This window comes from Mytilus trossulus, chromosome 2 (genome assembly GCF_036588685.1).
Source record: "Mytilus trossulus isolate FHL-02 chromosome 2, PNRI_Mtr1.1.1.hap1, whole genome shotgun sequence".
In the NCBI taxonomy this organism is placed as follows: domain Eukaryota; kingdom Metazoa; phylum Mollusca; class Bivalvia; order Mytilida; family Mytilidae; genus Mytilus; species Mytilus trossulus.
In genome coordinates, this window is record NC_086374.1 from 30885411 (window position 1) to 30900079 (window position 14669).

The 14669-nt window shown below is 30.5% G+C and overlaps 1 protein-coding gene across 2 annotated transcripts; it reads left to right on the forward strand.

Moving 5' to 3' along the window:
• The first annotated feature begins 1837 nt into the window (after nt 1-1837).
• LOC134706986 (uncharacterized) lies at nt 1838-11891 on the forward strand. 2 transcript variants are annotated; one of them, XM_063566401.1, is made up of 7 exons: nt 1838-1998; nt 3363-3554; nt 3868-3942; nt 5205-5390; nt 9305-9451; nt 11021-11051; nt 11380-11891. In XM_063566401.1, exons 1-7 carry the CDS (start codon nt 1959-1961, stop codon nt 11528-11530), a joined length of 822 nt encoding a protein of 273 aa, XP_063422471.1. In that variant the 5' UTR covers nt 1838-1958; the 3' UTR covers nt 11531-11891. The 2 variants fall into 2 exon arrangements, with proteins under 2 accessions (XP_063422471.1, XP_063422472.1); XM_063566402.1 differs by having other exon boundaries at nt 5205-5372.
• The last annotated feature ends 2778 nt before the right edge of the window (nt 11892-14669 follow it).

Sequence of the window (14669 nt, forward strand, 5' to 3'; positions counted from 1 at the left end):
AGTTAAACAAAAGCTATATTCATTGATTAAAAAAGACAATAGTATATTGCATAAGAAAATCAAATCCATTTATGAGATTTTAGATTTACTCATACAGATTAAGCTAACAAAACACAAATTAATATCAATCAATTAAATCTATAAGCAACAAAGAATGCATTTATGAATACAATCAAAACACACAACCTAAATGTCGTCCTTCACTCTGATATACTAAGTAGATTGATATACTTAAAAAAAAAAAAAAAAAAAGAAACACAGGAAGATCTTTTGCACGATTTATTGTTTTGTGACACTCTTTCATTTGTTTCTATGGACATTAAATATGCTTGTATGTAGCGACGCAGTATGTTTGTTTTCAAGGTCACATCGTAAAAATGAATTATCCTGAAGGAAACCGTACCTGCCTGCACCTAACCTGACAGGATGTTTCACTTTCAATTCAAAAATGTGTTATATGACAACGGATGTTCAAAAATATCAATTAATGTCTATAATAAAGTCCCTGTTATGATTTTTGAAATATGGTATGAAGCAATGGTAAAGGATGCGAGATAAATGTCAATCAGACTGCAAACAAACAACATAGAAAAATCAGGAAACTAAGTTTTTTTGTGAACAGGAACCGCACTATTTCATTTATTTAGACCTTCCATCGTTCTTTATACGACCAAAAAGCGACAAATCACATTGTTCTTTTCAATTCTTATTTATTATATGTATCCTTGCTGATATTGTTCCATATATTATTCTAAAGGGATATTCAAACTAGCTTGTTTTTTTTGATTTTACGATTTGTTTCCCAATTATTCTAAAGTTTAGGTCGGGTGGAAATACACACTAGGCTGACTCCTATGGTGATATTGAAACGACAAAAAGAGGAACACTTATAATCAATATAATATGTATTATAACTTCAAAAAATATCCTAGCTTTTTGAACTTGATATTATATCATTTCGTACGGAAATGTTATGCCCAAAATTCAGGATAAACTTGATTACTTTTCCTTACCTTGATCGATACACTTCCTTATTTCCCACCCAGTTTTTTTTCTAATATGAACGTGTTTGCTGTGACATCTTAGGTTTCAATGAAGATTATTTATTCTTACTTAGAAATTATACACCTGATATGTTGGGGTTTTTGGGGGGGGGGGGGTGCAGAGGTTGTTAATAAATTGATTCTAGTCGGGAACAAAATCAGAATTAATTCTTTGTTTCCCTGCATTTGAATTTTGACCATTAATATTGGGAATTTAACGTGATAGTGTTTTAAAGAACCGTTCATGTGTTTGTTTGATTTTCTATCCATATCCTCTGTTTCACTATTTCTACATTACAACATATGTAAGAGTAACAGTTTATTTTCAGAAACTACACGCAATGTTTTATAACGGTATTGCGCACTAATATTTTACTTAAATAGAAAATATTTCCATGTCGATGTTATAGTATCAAAGCTTTTCTGAACTGGTTTTATAAATGTATATGCTTGTGTCCACTATTTGCAATGCCTTCAAGATTTCAAGAGTGTTATACAAGACAGATGTTCGTCTGTTTTTCTCAAAACAGCAAAATTTTCAGTGTCTTTCCTTAATCAAATTTTATTGTTTTTATTTTTTATAGGATTTGGTGTACGTGTTGATCGGAGAATTTTGGAATGGAAAGTCTCTGTAAAGTTCCTCCATATCTTGTGAAAAGAATGAATGTCATAGTCACAAGATTATTACAATAAGGATTTTTAATTGGAACATTATAACGGAAATTGTACAAATTTATTCGTTAAAAATATTATAATAATAGTACTTGAAATAAAAACTTCCCGTTTCGAATAGGAAACATGCAATATGTGTTACTTGTGTGTGATCTGATTTGATGCGTTTGATATACTATATAGTTTTCATGTTATCAAATATATTTACCAGAATATTCCATTGGTAGGATTATAAGTCTAAACATGATAATAGTATGGATTCAACTTGTTTCTTTTTTCCAAGGTTGGTTTTTATAGATTCGTGTATATTTGATAGACAAAAAACTTAATAATAGATTTAGTTTTTTAAATCGTAACATGTTTTCTTATTTATTTTTTTAAATTCTAAACAATTATTGTTGAAAAAATGAAATGCAATGTTTTGTTAAGGAACATGTGCAATGTTTGTTAAGCATTTTCAGCATTTATATGGTAAGTAATCATTCATGTAAAACATACATTTTTTTACAAGCAGTTAAAACTTAACTTGAAAACTAAAATGTATTGAATTTTACACTAAATACATGAACCGAATACTATGCTTTAATTCAGAATGACATTTTAGAAATAGTTATCAATTAATCGAAAATGTTTATCCTCAATGGATGGACAAAAAGAGAAAAATAAAGCATTTATAGTTTGGTAAATAATTGAAGAAACACGAGCAAAGTTTATTGATCATTAATGTCAGAGTTCTGAATACAAGCAGTCAGCTGGTGACACCGGGTGAAAAATGGAAACCATATTTATGTTGATCACAGGAATAAAAAAAAAATACAAACTCAAGTTTTAAAAGTCTTACTTAAATTCATTTGACAAAGACGAGTGAAAAACTGGAACGATGTTTTTGACCTTCATATTTTAAATTAACAAAGTTTCATCATTGTAATGTCAGACAGCGTAGGCATTTTATTTCATATTTTCCTCTTTCATTTTTTGTTTCACCCCATAATCTCGTTTTACCTAAGGACACGTTTCGTACTAAGATATCTCATTTCATATACGTATTAAAGAAGGAAATTAAAGTTACTGCATAGAATCAAAATTTGAGGTGATATTAGATATGGAAAAACCGCAGTACGCGTTTTACGGGAAATAAGCAAAGAATTTGTGTAATTAGGTAAATTGATAACTTTTACTGTAATATAAATGTCTAACTATCATTTGTCAAAACCAGCTAAAAATTAAGGAATGATTCCATAACATGTAATTAACATATTTTTAAAGTTTTAAAGTTGCCAGCTGAACATTTCATTTTTGGTATTCTCTCTTTTTTTAATATGATTACATTACTTACAAATGTATTACATCACTAGAGAAAAGAAGGAGATCAGAGTAATCGGAACCAAATTAAAAGCTGTTACTGACACCACTCCTACAATTTCAGTATTCAAGTCATACTATTGGGGTTTTTTTTCAGCCGCTTTTCAGTTTTTAGAAAGTCACAACTTCTGTTTTGGACAACTTTAGGTCGGTCTTCCATCTTAACATTTATGTATAAAAAAAATAATATGTCTACAAGTATCCTTTTATCGTTTGACCTAATAAAAACATTTTTTGTTTTAATTAGTATTCATATATAACATAAAAATGCATCATATATTGTAGGTATTTCATGCCTTTTATTCCTACCTAACCAAACGTTTGACTATCTTGACGCGGTAAAATACTGCGCTTCCAAAAACAACAGTGTTTTGTCAAACTTATCAGATGCAAAACAAGCAAGAAATCAATGCGTGCTAACTAATTGTGACGTATGGTATAAGAGAAGGCAGGCAGATCCAGATTTAGGTTCAGAAAGTAAGTAATAAAACAAAGACAATTGATAATGTTGTTATTATATCTCCATACTAATATCACTGAGAAATTAGTTTAAGTAGCAACTGATATATGCTTTGACTATTGTTCAATTTAGTCCGAGGATAAAGTTAAAAAATGATATCCATTTCTTAGGAAATATAAGATTTTTATTTATTCGTATTTGGTTCTTCGTAAAATTATAAAAAAGGTGAATGAACATTTTAAATTAATACAGATTCTTAATGCATTTGAACACCAACATTTTATTTGCATGTACATTGTACATGATAGTGGCACTGCTCTTTGTTTATAGAGCCTGATGGAATGTGTTATGTATACGGCAGCTACTGGAAGCCATGTAGGGAAAAGTTGTGGTTCTTTTGTAATGGTGAGAATTTTTAATTTAAAGATTAGGTTAAAGTAATATAATCATTACACTCTACTGTTAAATAATACCGAACATATGTTGGTATTCAATTTGTCCTGTGGACAAAAAGCAAACATGAATAAATACTGATTTTGTGACATAAATAATCCTTTGTTTTCCATTAAGTATTATTTATGTTAATCACAAATAATAAATTAAACAATATTCGTCCGATGATTACCCCAAAAATAATCATTCACCGGCTGTGAATAATAAGACAGTACAATTTTGTGGAGGTGATTTTTACCGAACCTGCACACTTTGACGAAAATATCAATCACAATTTTTTCACACCATGACTGTGATTTTTTAGTAGCCAAAACGTTATTAAATTATACAGTGAGGTATAATAAAGAATATTAATTCAAGCGGTATCCTTGCTATATTTCCTATCGAAATATCAGAATTCAATATTTTATGCTAAAATGAAAGCTAAAGGTACTTGATTTTCAATAATTAGCAAAACGTATGCAAACACTTTAAAATATACGAGTTTTATAGTATAAAAAAGCGACTATTTTTAAAGTAAAATATGCATTTGAATCTAAACGAAAATTGTTAGATTCACTGGTGGTCAGTGTTTAAACAGTGGCTAACATTAGTTTCAGTTATCGAGATGTGTATCCAAATTTCTAATTATCAATCTATAGATTCCTATTCAAAATTGAAACGTTTATGTATTCCTTTCATTATTAATTACAGATCTTGTTTTTTTTATCACAGCTAATATAGACGCTTGAAATAGAAAAAAAAATAAGTTAATTTTAGTGATAGAGATGACTAGTGCCACATTATTGTAATTTATGAAATTGGCGTTATCATTTGTTTAAATACACAAAATTAAACTTGATTCCATCAATCGTATTTTGATTCATCTAGAACTAAACGATATTTTAATTGGAGAATGAATTAATTGCACGTACTATTCCTGTTAAATGTAATCACACTTCAACGAGAGTTTTGAAGGAGAAAATTACACTTTTTCTCAAAAGATTGACTGATCATGATATAACAAAATTATATACAAATATATTCAAACTAATTCGTACACAAATTTAATAAAAAGTCATAAGAAATAATGACATGTCATCCTCCGAAGAGTAAAAAATCAATAACGTACGCTCAAAATAAAGATTACTTCCTCACTGCTAGATATTATGCATTTTCGTACGTTTCTTTAATATAAATACAGTAACGGTTTTTCTATTTTATTGCCACTTTAGATGGAGAGAATCCTGGATCAGTTCAATGTGCAAGACCGAAAGGAATCATTGCATGTTCACCACCTGCAGGCCAACTCAATGACAGGAAGATACCATTCCCATTAATGAACTATTCTAATGACCACTCACGTAAAAACACAAACGAAAAGTCAACAAAGCAGGATATTGGTAAAAACAACTTGATTGGTTAGGCTAAACAAGTATTCGCTTTTCAAAAAAGCTATCTCTCTCTTTGCATTATAATATTATAAGCGTATATCGAATGAATATATATATATTGACACCTTATGTTTGTGGCATAACATCGTGGCCTCAAGTAATTTTTTTTCAGTTTAGTATTAAATTTATATTAAGATTCATTTTGTTACATCTTGTGATCAATTTTATTTGGCAATCGCCAATGGCAGTCAGCAGGGTTAAAGAACATCAGTTGTTCGACCTGTTAGTCAAATGCGTTTTGCTTAAATATACTTTTTCACTTTTTGGTCTTTTGGAAAATGTTGTTTGTGCTGTTTTTAGACCCTTCTACGACGAAATTTGTTTTACATGCACACGTATAAAAATTGCGGTTTTTATCCAACGCAATCATAGGTTTGAACGTAGTTTTCAATTTAGACTCGCATATATTTTTTTGTTTGGGCTTGTATCATATTTCCCTCCGGTTTATATGATCCGTTAATCCTATATTGACTCTTAAAATTGAGGAGTTTATCTAAAAATGAAGGTACTTTTTATATGGCCTTCCAAATACCGTTATGATCCCTAACATCACTGAAGAGACATTTATTGTCGAAATCCGGATCTGGTGTACCAAAAACATATTGACACCATATGTTTGTGGCATAATATCGTGGCCACAAGTTAAAATTTGTTTTCTGTTTAGTATTAAATTTATATTAAGATCCATTTTGTTACATCTTGTGATCAATTTTATTTGGCAATCGCCAATGGCAGTCATCAGGGTTAAAGAACATCAGTTGTTCGACCTATTAGTCAAATGCGTTTTGTTTAAATATACTTTTTCACTTTTTTGGTCTTTTGGAAAATGTTGTTTGACGTGCTGTTATAGACCCTTCTACAACGAAATTTGTTTTACATGCACACGTATAAAAATTGCGGTTTTTATCCAACGCAATCATAGGTTTGAACGTAGTTTTCAATTTAGACTCGTTTATATATTTAGAAATAAGACCGTTCAATGCTGTTTATTTGGAATTCTTATTGACGCAATCTTTCTTGTAACATCATAATTATCGACACTGTTTAAGCTTTAGAATTGTGCTAGTTCATATCGCACATTATTATTTTTATTTAAAACATTTATTTGAACTCTCTGATGTAATTATTCATATAACCTATTTCATATTCAACATATTTTTGCAATGATGCAAGCGTCTTAACTGATGTTCGGTTTGCCTTTTTTATTGTATAAATTTCAAGATTTAGTAAAAGTTTATAATCTAAGAAGACTTAAAGATGATTCATTTAACATCAGAATCTGACTGACGAAGGATATCTGTTATCCGAAATATTTATAAATAATTACATTTATAGTTCCTTTTTGTGTTATTGGTGTTATTATGTACACTTTTTAGGCGTTTATATATATATATATATATATATATATATATAACTCGTCTAAACATCAACCTAACAATGTTAGATCTGTAAATTTGCTTTCGCAAATTTTTGGTTCTTCCCTCGCCGGGATTCGAACCCATGCTACTGTGATATCGTGACACCAAATCGCCTGCACTGCAGCCGTCCCGCTAGACCACACGACCACCTGGGCTCTCAAAAAAGAGCTTTCGGTGGCCATATGTTACCTTTCCACGTCAGTTTTAATCTAGCGGCGTACTACAGTACATGATATATAAGGCATGAAGATGTTATTGTTACAGATCAGCTAAATTATCTATAGTAAAGGATCCTATAAATTAATGTAAGATACAGTCACAGAAAATAATTATATTCATAAGTACGTCTGAGTCAGTGACAACCCTACAACAGATGTATCCATCGGATCGCCATCAATGATGGTGATACATGGCTGTGTACATAATGTATATACAACTCGTCTAAACATCAACCTAACAATGTTAGATCTGTAAATTTGCTTTCGCAAATTTTTGGTTCTTCCCTCGCCGGGATTCGAACCCATGCTACTGTGATATCGTGACACCAAATCGCCTGCACTGCAGCCGTCCCGCTAGACCACACGACCACCTGGGCTCTCAAAAAAGAGCTCTCGGTGGCCATATGTTACCTTTCCACGTCAGTTTTAATCTAGCGGCGTACTACAGTACATGATATATAAGGCATGAAGATGTTATTGTTACAGATCAGCTAAATTATCTATAGTAAAGGATCCTATAAATTAATGTAAGATACAGTCACAGAAAATAATTATATTCATAAGTACGTCTGAGTCAGTGACAACCCTACAACAGATGTATCCATCGGATCGCCATCAATGATGGTGATACATGGCTGTGTACATAATGTATATACAACTCGTCTAAACATCAACCTAACAATGTTAGATCTGTAAATTTGCTTTCGCAAATTTTTGGTTCTTCCCTCGCCGGGATTCGAACCCATGCTACTGTGATATCGTGACACCAAATCGCCTGCACTGCAGCCGTCCCGCTAGACCACACGACCACCTGGGCTCTCAAAAAAGAGCTTTCGGTGGCCATATGTTATATATATATATATAGAACATCCTTGATTATTGAACATTTGCACACAATTTGAGTCATTGTTTAGGAGTGCATGTCTTTTTGCTACTAATTTGAATTGATTAGAAATAAGAATTCGATTGACCTAGGTATCATTGTGTACGTAATATGTAAATGATCTAATTAAAAAACAATATCATTTTGTGTTTTAATTGATACTTAATGTTATCATATTTGACACAATTTAATAGAAAATATGTCATCATGCGAGACAGTATTGAAGCAATAACTTAGCAATTAATTTGAAATTTTATTCTTGAAAAAATATGGAGTTCTTGCGTGTAGATTGGAAGAATTATGTTTAAAAAAACGGTGTTAGATAGTTAAACTTCTTAACTTCAACACGTACAAGTGTCACATTTTAAACAGTATCTGCGTTTCCTTCAAGTGCATCTGAAAAGCTTTGGCCGGCCAACTTTTTTACACCCAGTAAAATTACTAAACATTTTTCAGGTTTTTCCTTTAAACGTTAGTTTGAAACATTGCTGATGCATTATTGAATAACAAGACAATTACTCACCTCATCTGAATCTGTAATAATGTTACTTTCAATTTCACCCAACTAATGAATGAAAGGATTGCAAAATTGAAAGTAAAACAGGGATAAATAATTTTGCTGACTGTTTCGATATAAATAAATCCTTATTAAACAGGTAAAAAAAGATGATTGATATATCTCTAAACCTATAACACGAAATCAAAAAGACCTATACTTAGATTAGATGGCGTCTAAATAAAATACACAAGAAATAATAATGTCTATTATCGAGTCAATATTTTGTTAATTGTATATTTTAGACTGTTTGTAATTTGCATAAACGTTTAAGTATGGTATGATATGAATTAAATATAATAATTTGAGTCAAATCAATGAACTTGAATTTGACAGATAATGCCCCCTTTACTATATGGGTAAATCTTCTGAAGGCAAATTGAATTGTCACTTTTCAATTGTTATTTTAATTGTCTTGACCTTGCTCCTTGACCCTATTAACTTATTGTAGCGTTTTAACAACCACTGATTAACATATGGTTGAGTGGTAGTTCAGCATAATTTAAACTGGAAACAAGTTTTGACGCAATTCATATTTACATATAGCATTTCATTTCATATCAGCAGGTTACTTTCATATTCATTATCTTATCGACAAGAGGCACTTGCATAAAGAATATATTTTTGTTTGTTTGTTACACAATCTGAGTTTGATTGTATGCTGTTCTATACTTCTTTAATTATTCATTATCCTATCGACAAGAGGTAATTGCATAAGGATATACTTTTGTCTGTTTGTTACAAAATCTGAGTTTGATTGTATGCTGTTCTATACTTCTTTAATTATTCATTTGTTTAACTTTTAGATTTTAACTTCTACGAATGGATGATTTTAGCAGGTGCTGTTGTTCTAGCTATCTTTGGAACTTTAGTCGTTGTTGGTGCAATTTTGAAATGCCGCAAACCAACACAGCTTGCAAAAGACAAGTTGCTAACCACTCAAGAAGACACTGGTAAATTGTAATTAAGAATAAATAGGACAAACTTATCACAATACCTATTTTCTGATATTGAAAAAAAATTAAGGAAAGGAGTACATATTGAGTATTTGCCAGTGTACTGCAAATACAAAAGTTATAATACTGCACGATATGTAACAATATCTAGCTTTAAGAATTAGGAAAACAGGAATAAAGTCACCACAGTAATTGTATAGCACGTTCACGTGTAGCTTGATTCCAAATTTGGAATGCCTTGAATTTTAGTTTCTAAATAAATTAATATAAGATGAACAGACTGACTGATACACATAAAACGTTCAGACTTAATATTCACTTAGACAATGTCAATCTAAACCAAGGAGTAAATCAGTAAATCAATTCAATAAGATGTATGTGTATTTTTCTGCTGCATTTGAAAAATAGAAATAAACAATGCGTTCCCGTAAGGAAGAGAACATCATTTCATTACGTTTCACTCATAGCAACAACGAACACATTACAAGATTTTGATCAAGTTTGATATCTGAAAATACTGTCAATGATTTCAATTAGGTCGCCCATTAGTTTAAAAATTTTTACACACAAATCTTTCAAGCTAATTTAACCAATAATAACATTAACTACTGTAGGTTAAAATGATCCATCTTATGTCTTTCCTTCACTAGTTCAACGTTATACTGTCACTGTGCGTGTACATTATTTAACTGATTCAAAAGTGCGATGTACCACATAAAGGATACAAATAACCAATTACTGAGTCTTTAATTTTGAAACAGAACAATCAATAAGATATGTGATAAAAAAAAAAGTTAAAAAAAAAGAAGATATTTGATGATAAATGCATCATACAATATAATATTGCTCACACCAGTTATCACGTGCGGAGAAGGAAATGCTTACCTACTAGGAGCAACTTAATTTACGCCAGGGGTTTATGGGTTCATGCTGTTAAATTTTAAGTTGACTGTCAAGTTAAAGTGGATTGTTATTTGTCCTTTGGGTGTGGTGCTTGCTAAATTTATTCGTATTTTTTATCGTCTCTGGTGTGCTTTTTAATTCATGGATGCAGCAAAATAAAATCAGCACCTGTCTATCGATTATATACGTCACAGTCGATACGATATTCTACCTATTTCGTTTCATATTATGAATTTTTTAATGAAGCTGTTGAACAAAGGGTTTCAAACGTTTCGAAATTTTAACGGGTACCAATACCATTTGGTTGACAGTTAATGTATATTTCTCACATATGACCACTGATTGGTTTTCTTGTCGTCGCCTAGCTCTATCCCGTCATGCTTTTGTCGATTGCGCCCTCACCAAAGATGACTAATCACAGAATGTGCCTTATTACATAAATTTCTTTCCTTGAGCGACACATGAGTGCCACTGATGAAGTAATATCCCATTACCACAACACATGACGTCATCATTAGTTTTTGGTTCAGTTTGATATTTCTAAATTTTTTTGTAGACTGTTTTCGACTTTTCGTACTCTTATACTTTGAGAATGAGTATTGCATTGTTTTCCGACTTACTATGTTTGCCAAACCAATTGTATCTGTTGTCTCTGTTTTGTAGATCTTGGAAAATACAACACTGAAAGCAAATGGTAAGTTTTCTTTTAACATTACAATAACTGAAGGCTTTGCTGGTAAATATATTATAATTAAACAACTTCTTTGCATATTATATGTCTTAATTCCATTTTAGATTAATGTACTCATTGTGTAAAAGTATTTTGATATGTGTGGTCTTTGAATTTGGTAATGTCAACATTGACTATCGGAGATCTGTTATGAACACCAAAATCTTTAAGAACAACCATTGTTTATATATTAAAAACGACAACTACTGATGACGTAAAAATGGGAAATATGTTTATACACCTGATATTGATAGAAAAGAACAACAGTTTATATACATTTTCTTTATTTTAGGTACGAAGGCACTCATAGATTTATCAATGAGCCACCGCATATTTACGACAAATCCATCAATGCACCACAGGAAATTTACGACAAATATATCAATGAACCACCGCACATCTACGACAAAGCTGAAATTACAGTCTATGATTATGCAATTTAAACTCATCTGCTCTTTAATTGATAAGTCTTCTTACAACGGTATAACAATAACTGTTCATTTAGGTACATTTTGCCGTTATGCATCAATTAGAAGGTAGTAAGAACGAGTGGAAAAAGATAGTTCTTTACAATTTCTATGTGACATTAAAATGCAATGTAACAAAAAAAACTTAATAAATCAAAGAATTGGAATATAATAACAAAAAAATAAGATTGTGACTGATAACAATAATAATGAACGCATATGTTACGCTCTTTCATGAGGACTGTTGTTGGTTGGTTTTATGATAAATATTTGTTTTTATATTTGGATTAGTTATTATGTAAGCATGTGTCAGTTCTTTAAATAGTTAACGATTTTGTACAGTAGTTATTTTCATTTTAATTTTTTACTTTTATGTTCATATATATTACAATTCTATTTTACAGATTATAAACATATCCTTGGCTTAGAGACCATTTTGTATATTCATCCAAACCTTACTATTAAGAACTCGTGACAATATAATATCATTAGCATTACATTAGCAAATTATTATTTGTACTCTATTACGTTTTTGCAGTAAAGTTACTTATAATTCACAATATAATGATTTTATTGATAACATTAAAAGATAACCTAATTTAGGTTTTTAAGCCAAATTAGCTAATGGAACTGGCTTGTGTGAAAGTATATCCAATTGCTTCCGGTTTTTATCACTCGACTGTGGGCAACAATTGTCGCATAGAAATCATCGCAAATTAACAATGATCGCTTGAAAATCTGAAAATGTACTTTTTATTTAGTAGTCAATTATTTTTGTCATGCTCAATCAATGGGGTTAGATATTATATTTTTTACATTTTTTTCTATACAGGATTATCATGGGTTCAAATGCTGGCAAATTAATATATTGCCTACCTATGTTCAAATTATCATAAGCGTGACATGAAATAATACTTTGTATTTTAGCAGAAACATTTAGCAATTTGTTCCCTCGAAACACTAGTGAAATAATTTCAAAAGGCAATCATTATGAAAGTTTATTGTACAAACTTGTACAAATTTTCATATAATACACATAGACTAACATTTTTATATAGTATTTTTGCATTTTTTTGCAAGGCGAGCATGCTGCAACATATTCGTCACCAAGCCTAGTTAAAAATACAACCGTCGTCGCAAATTTTGAAATATTTGAAAATTGTGAAATCAATCCCTTGTTCCCCATGATTAATGGGAAAATAAAGTAGATTTGTTTTATCAAGTTTAAAAGGAAAAACAGGAAGAATATTGAAAATTATAAATTTATTGTTTATCAAATATAACTTATGTTTGCAAAAAAAACGTTTTTGATATGAAGTGACTTTTTTTTGTAGAAGTAATATATAAAGTATGATAACAAGAAATTTTACATATCAGATGTACTTTTCAATTTGTTTCCATGTATCATAATTAAAATACTATTACATATAGCTTCAGGTGTCTATCGCTGATGTCCTGACATGGCATTTTAAACATTTGGTTTTTATATTATATTTGTTTTTCTCATCGGATTTTGTTTAATGCTTAGTCCGTTTCTCTGTGTGTTACATTTTTATGTTGTGTCGTTGTTAGGGTAAACAATATTTTTATTATGATAAATACAAGTAGAAATCAAAAACACATTCACAATAAGGATCCAGAAACAAGCAACACTTGCTTATATTAATCTGTCTCCTTGATATAATATTGTGTCGTTGTTCTCCATATTTGTCCATGGATTTACGAGTTTTGAACAGCGGTATACGACAATGTAACACACACAGAAACGGACTAAGCATTAGAAAAAATCTTATGAGAATAACAAATATAACATCAAAACCAAATACATGAATTTGGGATAGATAATTACCGTGACACGTCTTATAGTAATGTGAATTCACACTCAAAAATAAGTGAAAACAAACGATACAACGGAAACATAACGTTAAAATGTAACACACACAGAAACGAACTATAATAAAACAATGGCCATATTCCTGACTTGGTACATGACATTTTTAAAGGAAAAACACGGTGGGTTGAACCTGGTTTTGTGGCATGCCAAACCTCCCTCTTGTACGGTTATGTGAAATATAACATTAAAATGACAACACATTATTATAGGAATACAATTTTATTTAAATAAATAGGAGAACACAATTGAAAAAGAAACACACAAATAAAGGCTAACAAAAGGCAACAACCAGAAATGCATTTTGTCCATACAAGACTTACTAGTGACGCCCAGATACAAAAATTTGAAAGCCGAAACAAGTACAAAGTTGAACAGCATTTGAGGACCAAAAAAATCATAAAAGTTGTGCCAAAAACGGCAAGGGTTTTCTGTTAGGTACCAGAACATCCCTATTATTTAGAATAGTTTATACTTCTGCAAACAGTAAATTTTATAAAATGACTATACAAAAGATATATGATAAAACTGAAGTATTAACTAATTAATTACAGGAAACAACCTAAATACATTACATAACTCGACAAAATGTACAAAAAATAGACACATCCGAAAAACGTCTAAATAAATTTTCAGGTTTAATGACCCACCTAGGGGTGTTATGTTTGTGCGTCTGTTCGTTCGTCTGTCCTGTTTCAGGTTAAAGGTTTTTTTTTTATTAAAAGTAGTTTTTGATAAAGTTGAAGCCTAACTAAAATGAAACTCAAAACAAAATTGATAGAGGGATCCGTGTACTATGAATACTTCAATTTCCCTTTAATTTCATTTCTTCTTGTTTCGATTGAATAAAACAGGGGTTAAAAAGAACGTCATTCAATACATGAATCTATGCCAACTACATTAATTGACAATAAGATAATACTAGTATATACACTGTGACTTGAAATTAATTAAGCTGTAGCGTAGGTTTTCATTACAAAGTTACAGTTCAGAAATATTTTATTTCTTCATTTGAATACTTCGTTTTTCATTGAATTGAGAGAATATTTCTTTTAGTCGATCGATATATTTATTTATTAAATCTAACTGTCTCACGATATTATAAACAAATATGTATAGTCAAAAAAAAAACTGACAATTTGTTTTAATACATGTTTTAATTGCATCGACGCCTGGACTGATTCTGGTGTGTCTATGCTGTATTGAACTTGGCATCATGTATTC

What these genes read in the sequence shown, in the direction of transcription:
- LOC134706986 (XM_063566401.1), top strand. Translation starts at nt 1,959, where the DNA reads ATGATAATAGTATGGATTCAACTTGTTTCTTTTTTCCAAG. An exon ending in ACTTGTTTCTTTTTTCCAAG is followed by an intron (nt 1,999 to 3,362) that starts GTTGGTTTTTAT and finishes CATATATTGTAG; the next exon opens with GTATTTCATGCCTTTTATTC. An exon ending in TACAACACTGAAAGCAAATG is followed by an intron (nt 11,052 to 11,379) that starts GTAAGTTTTCTT and finishes TCTTTATTTTAG; the next exon opens with GTACGAAGGCACTCATAGAT.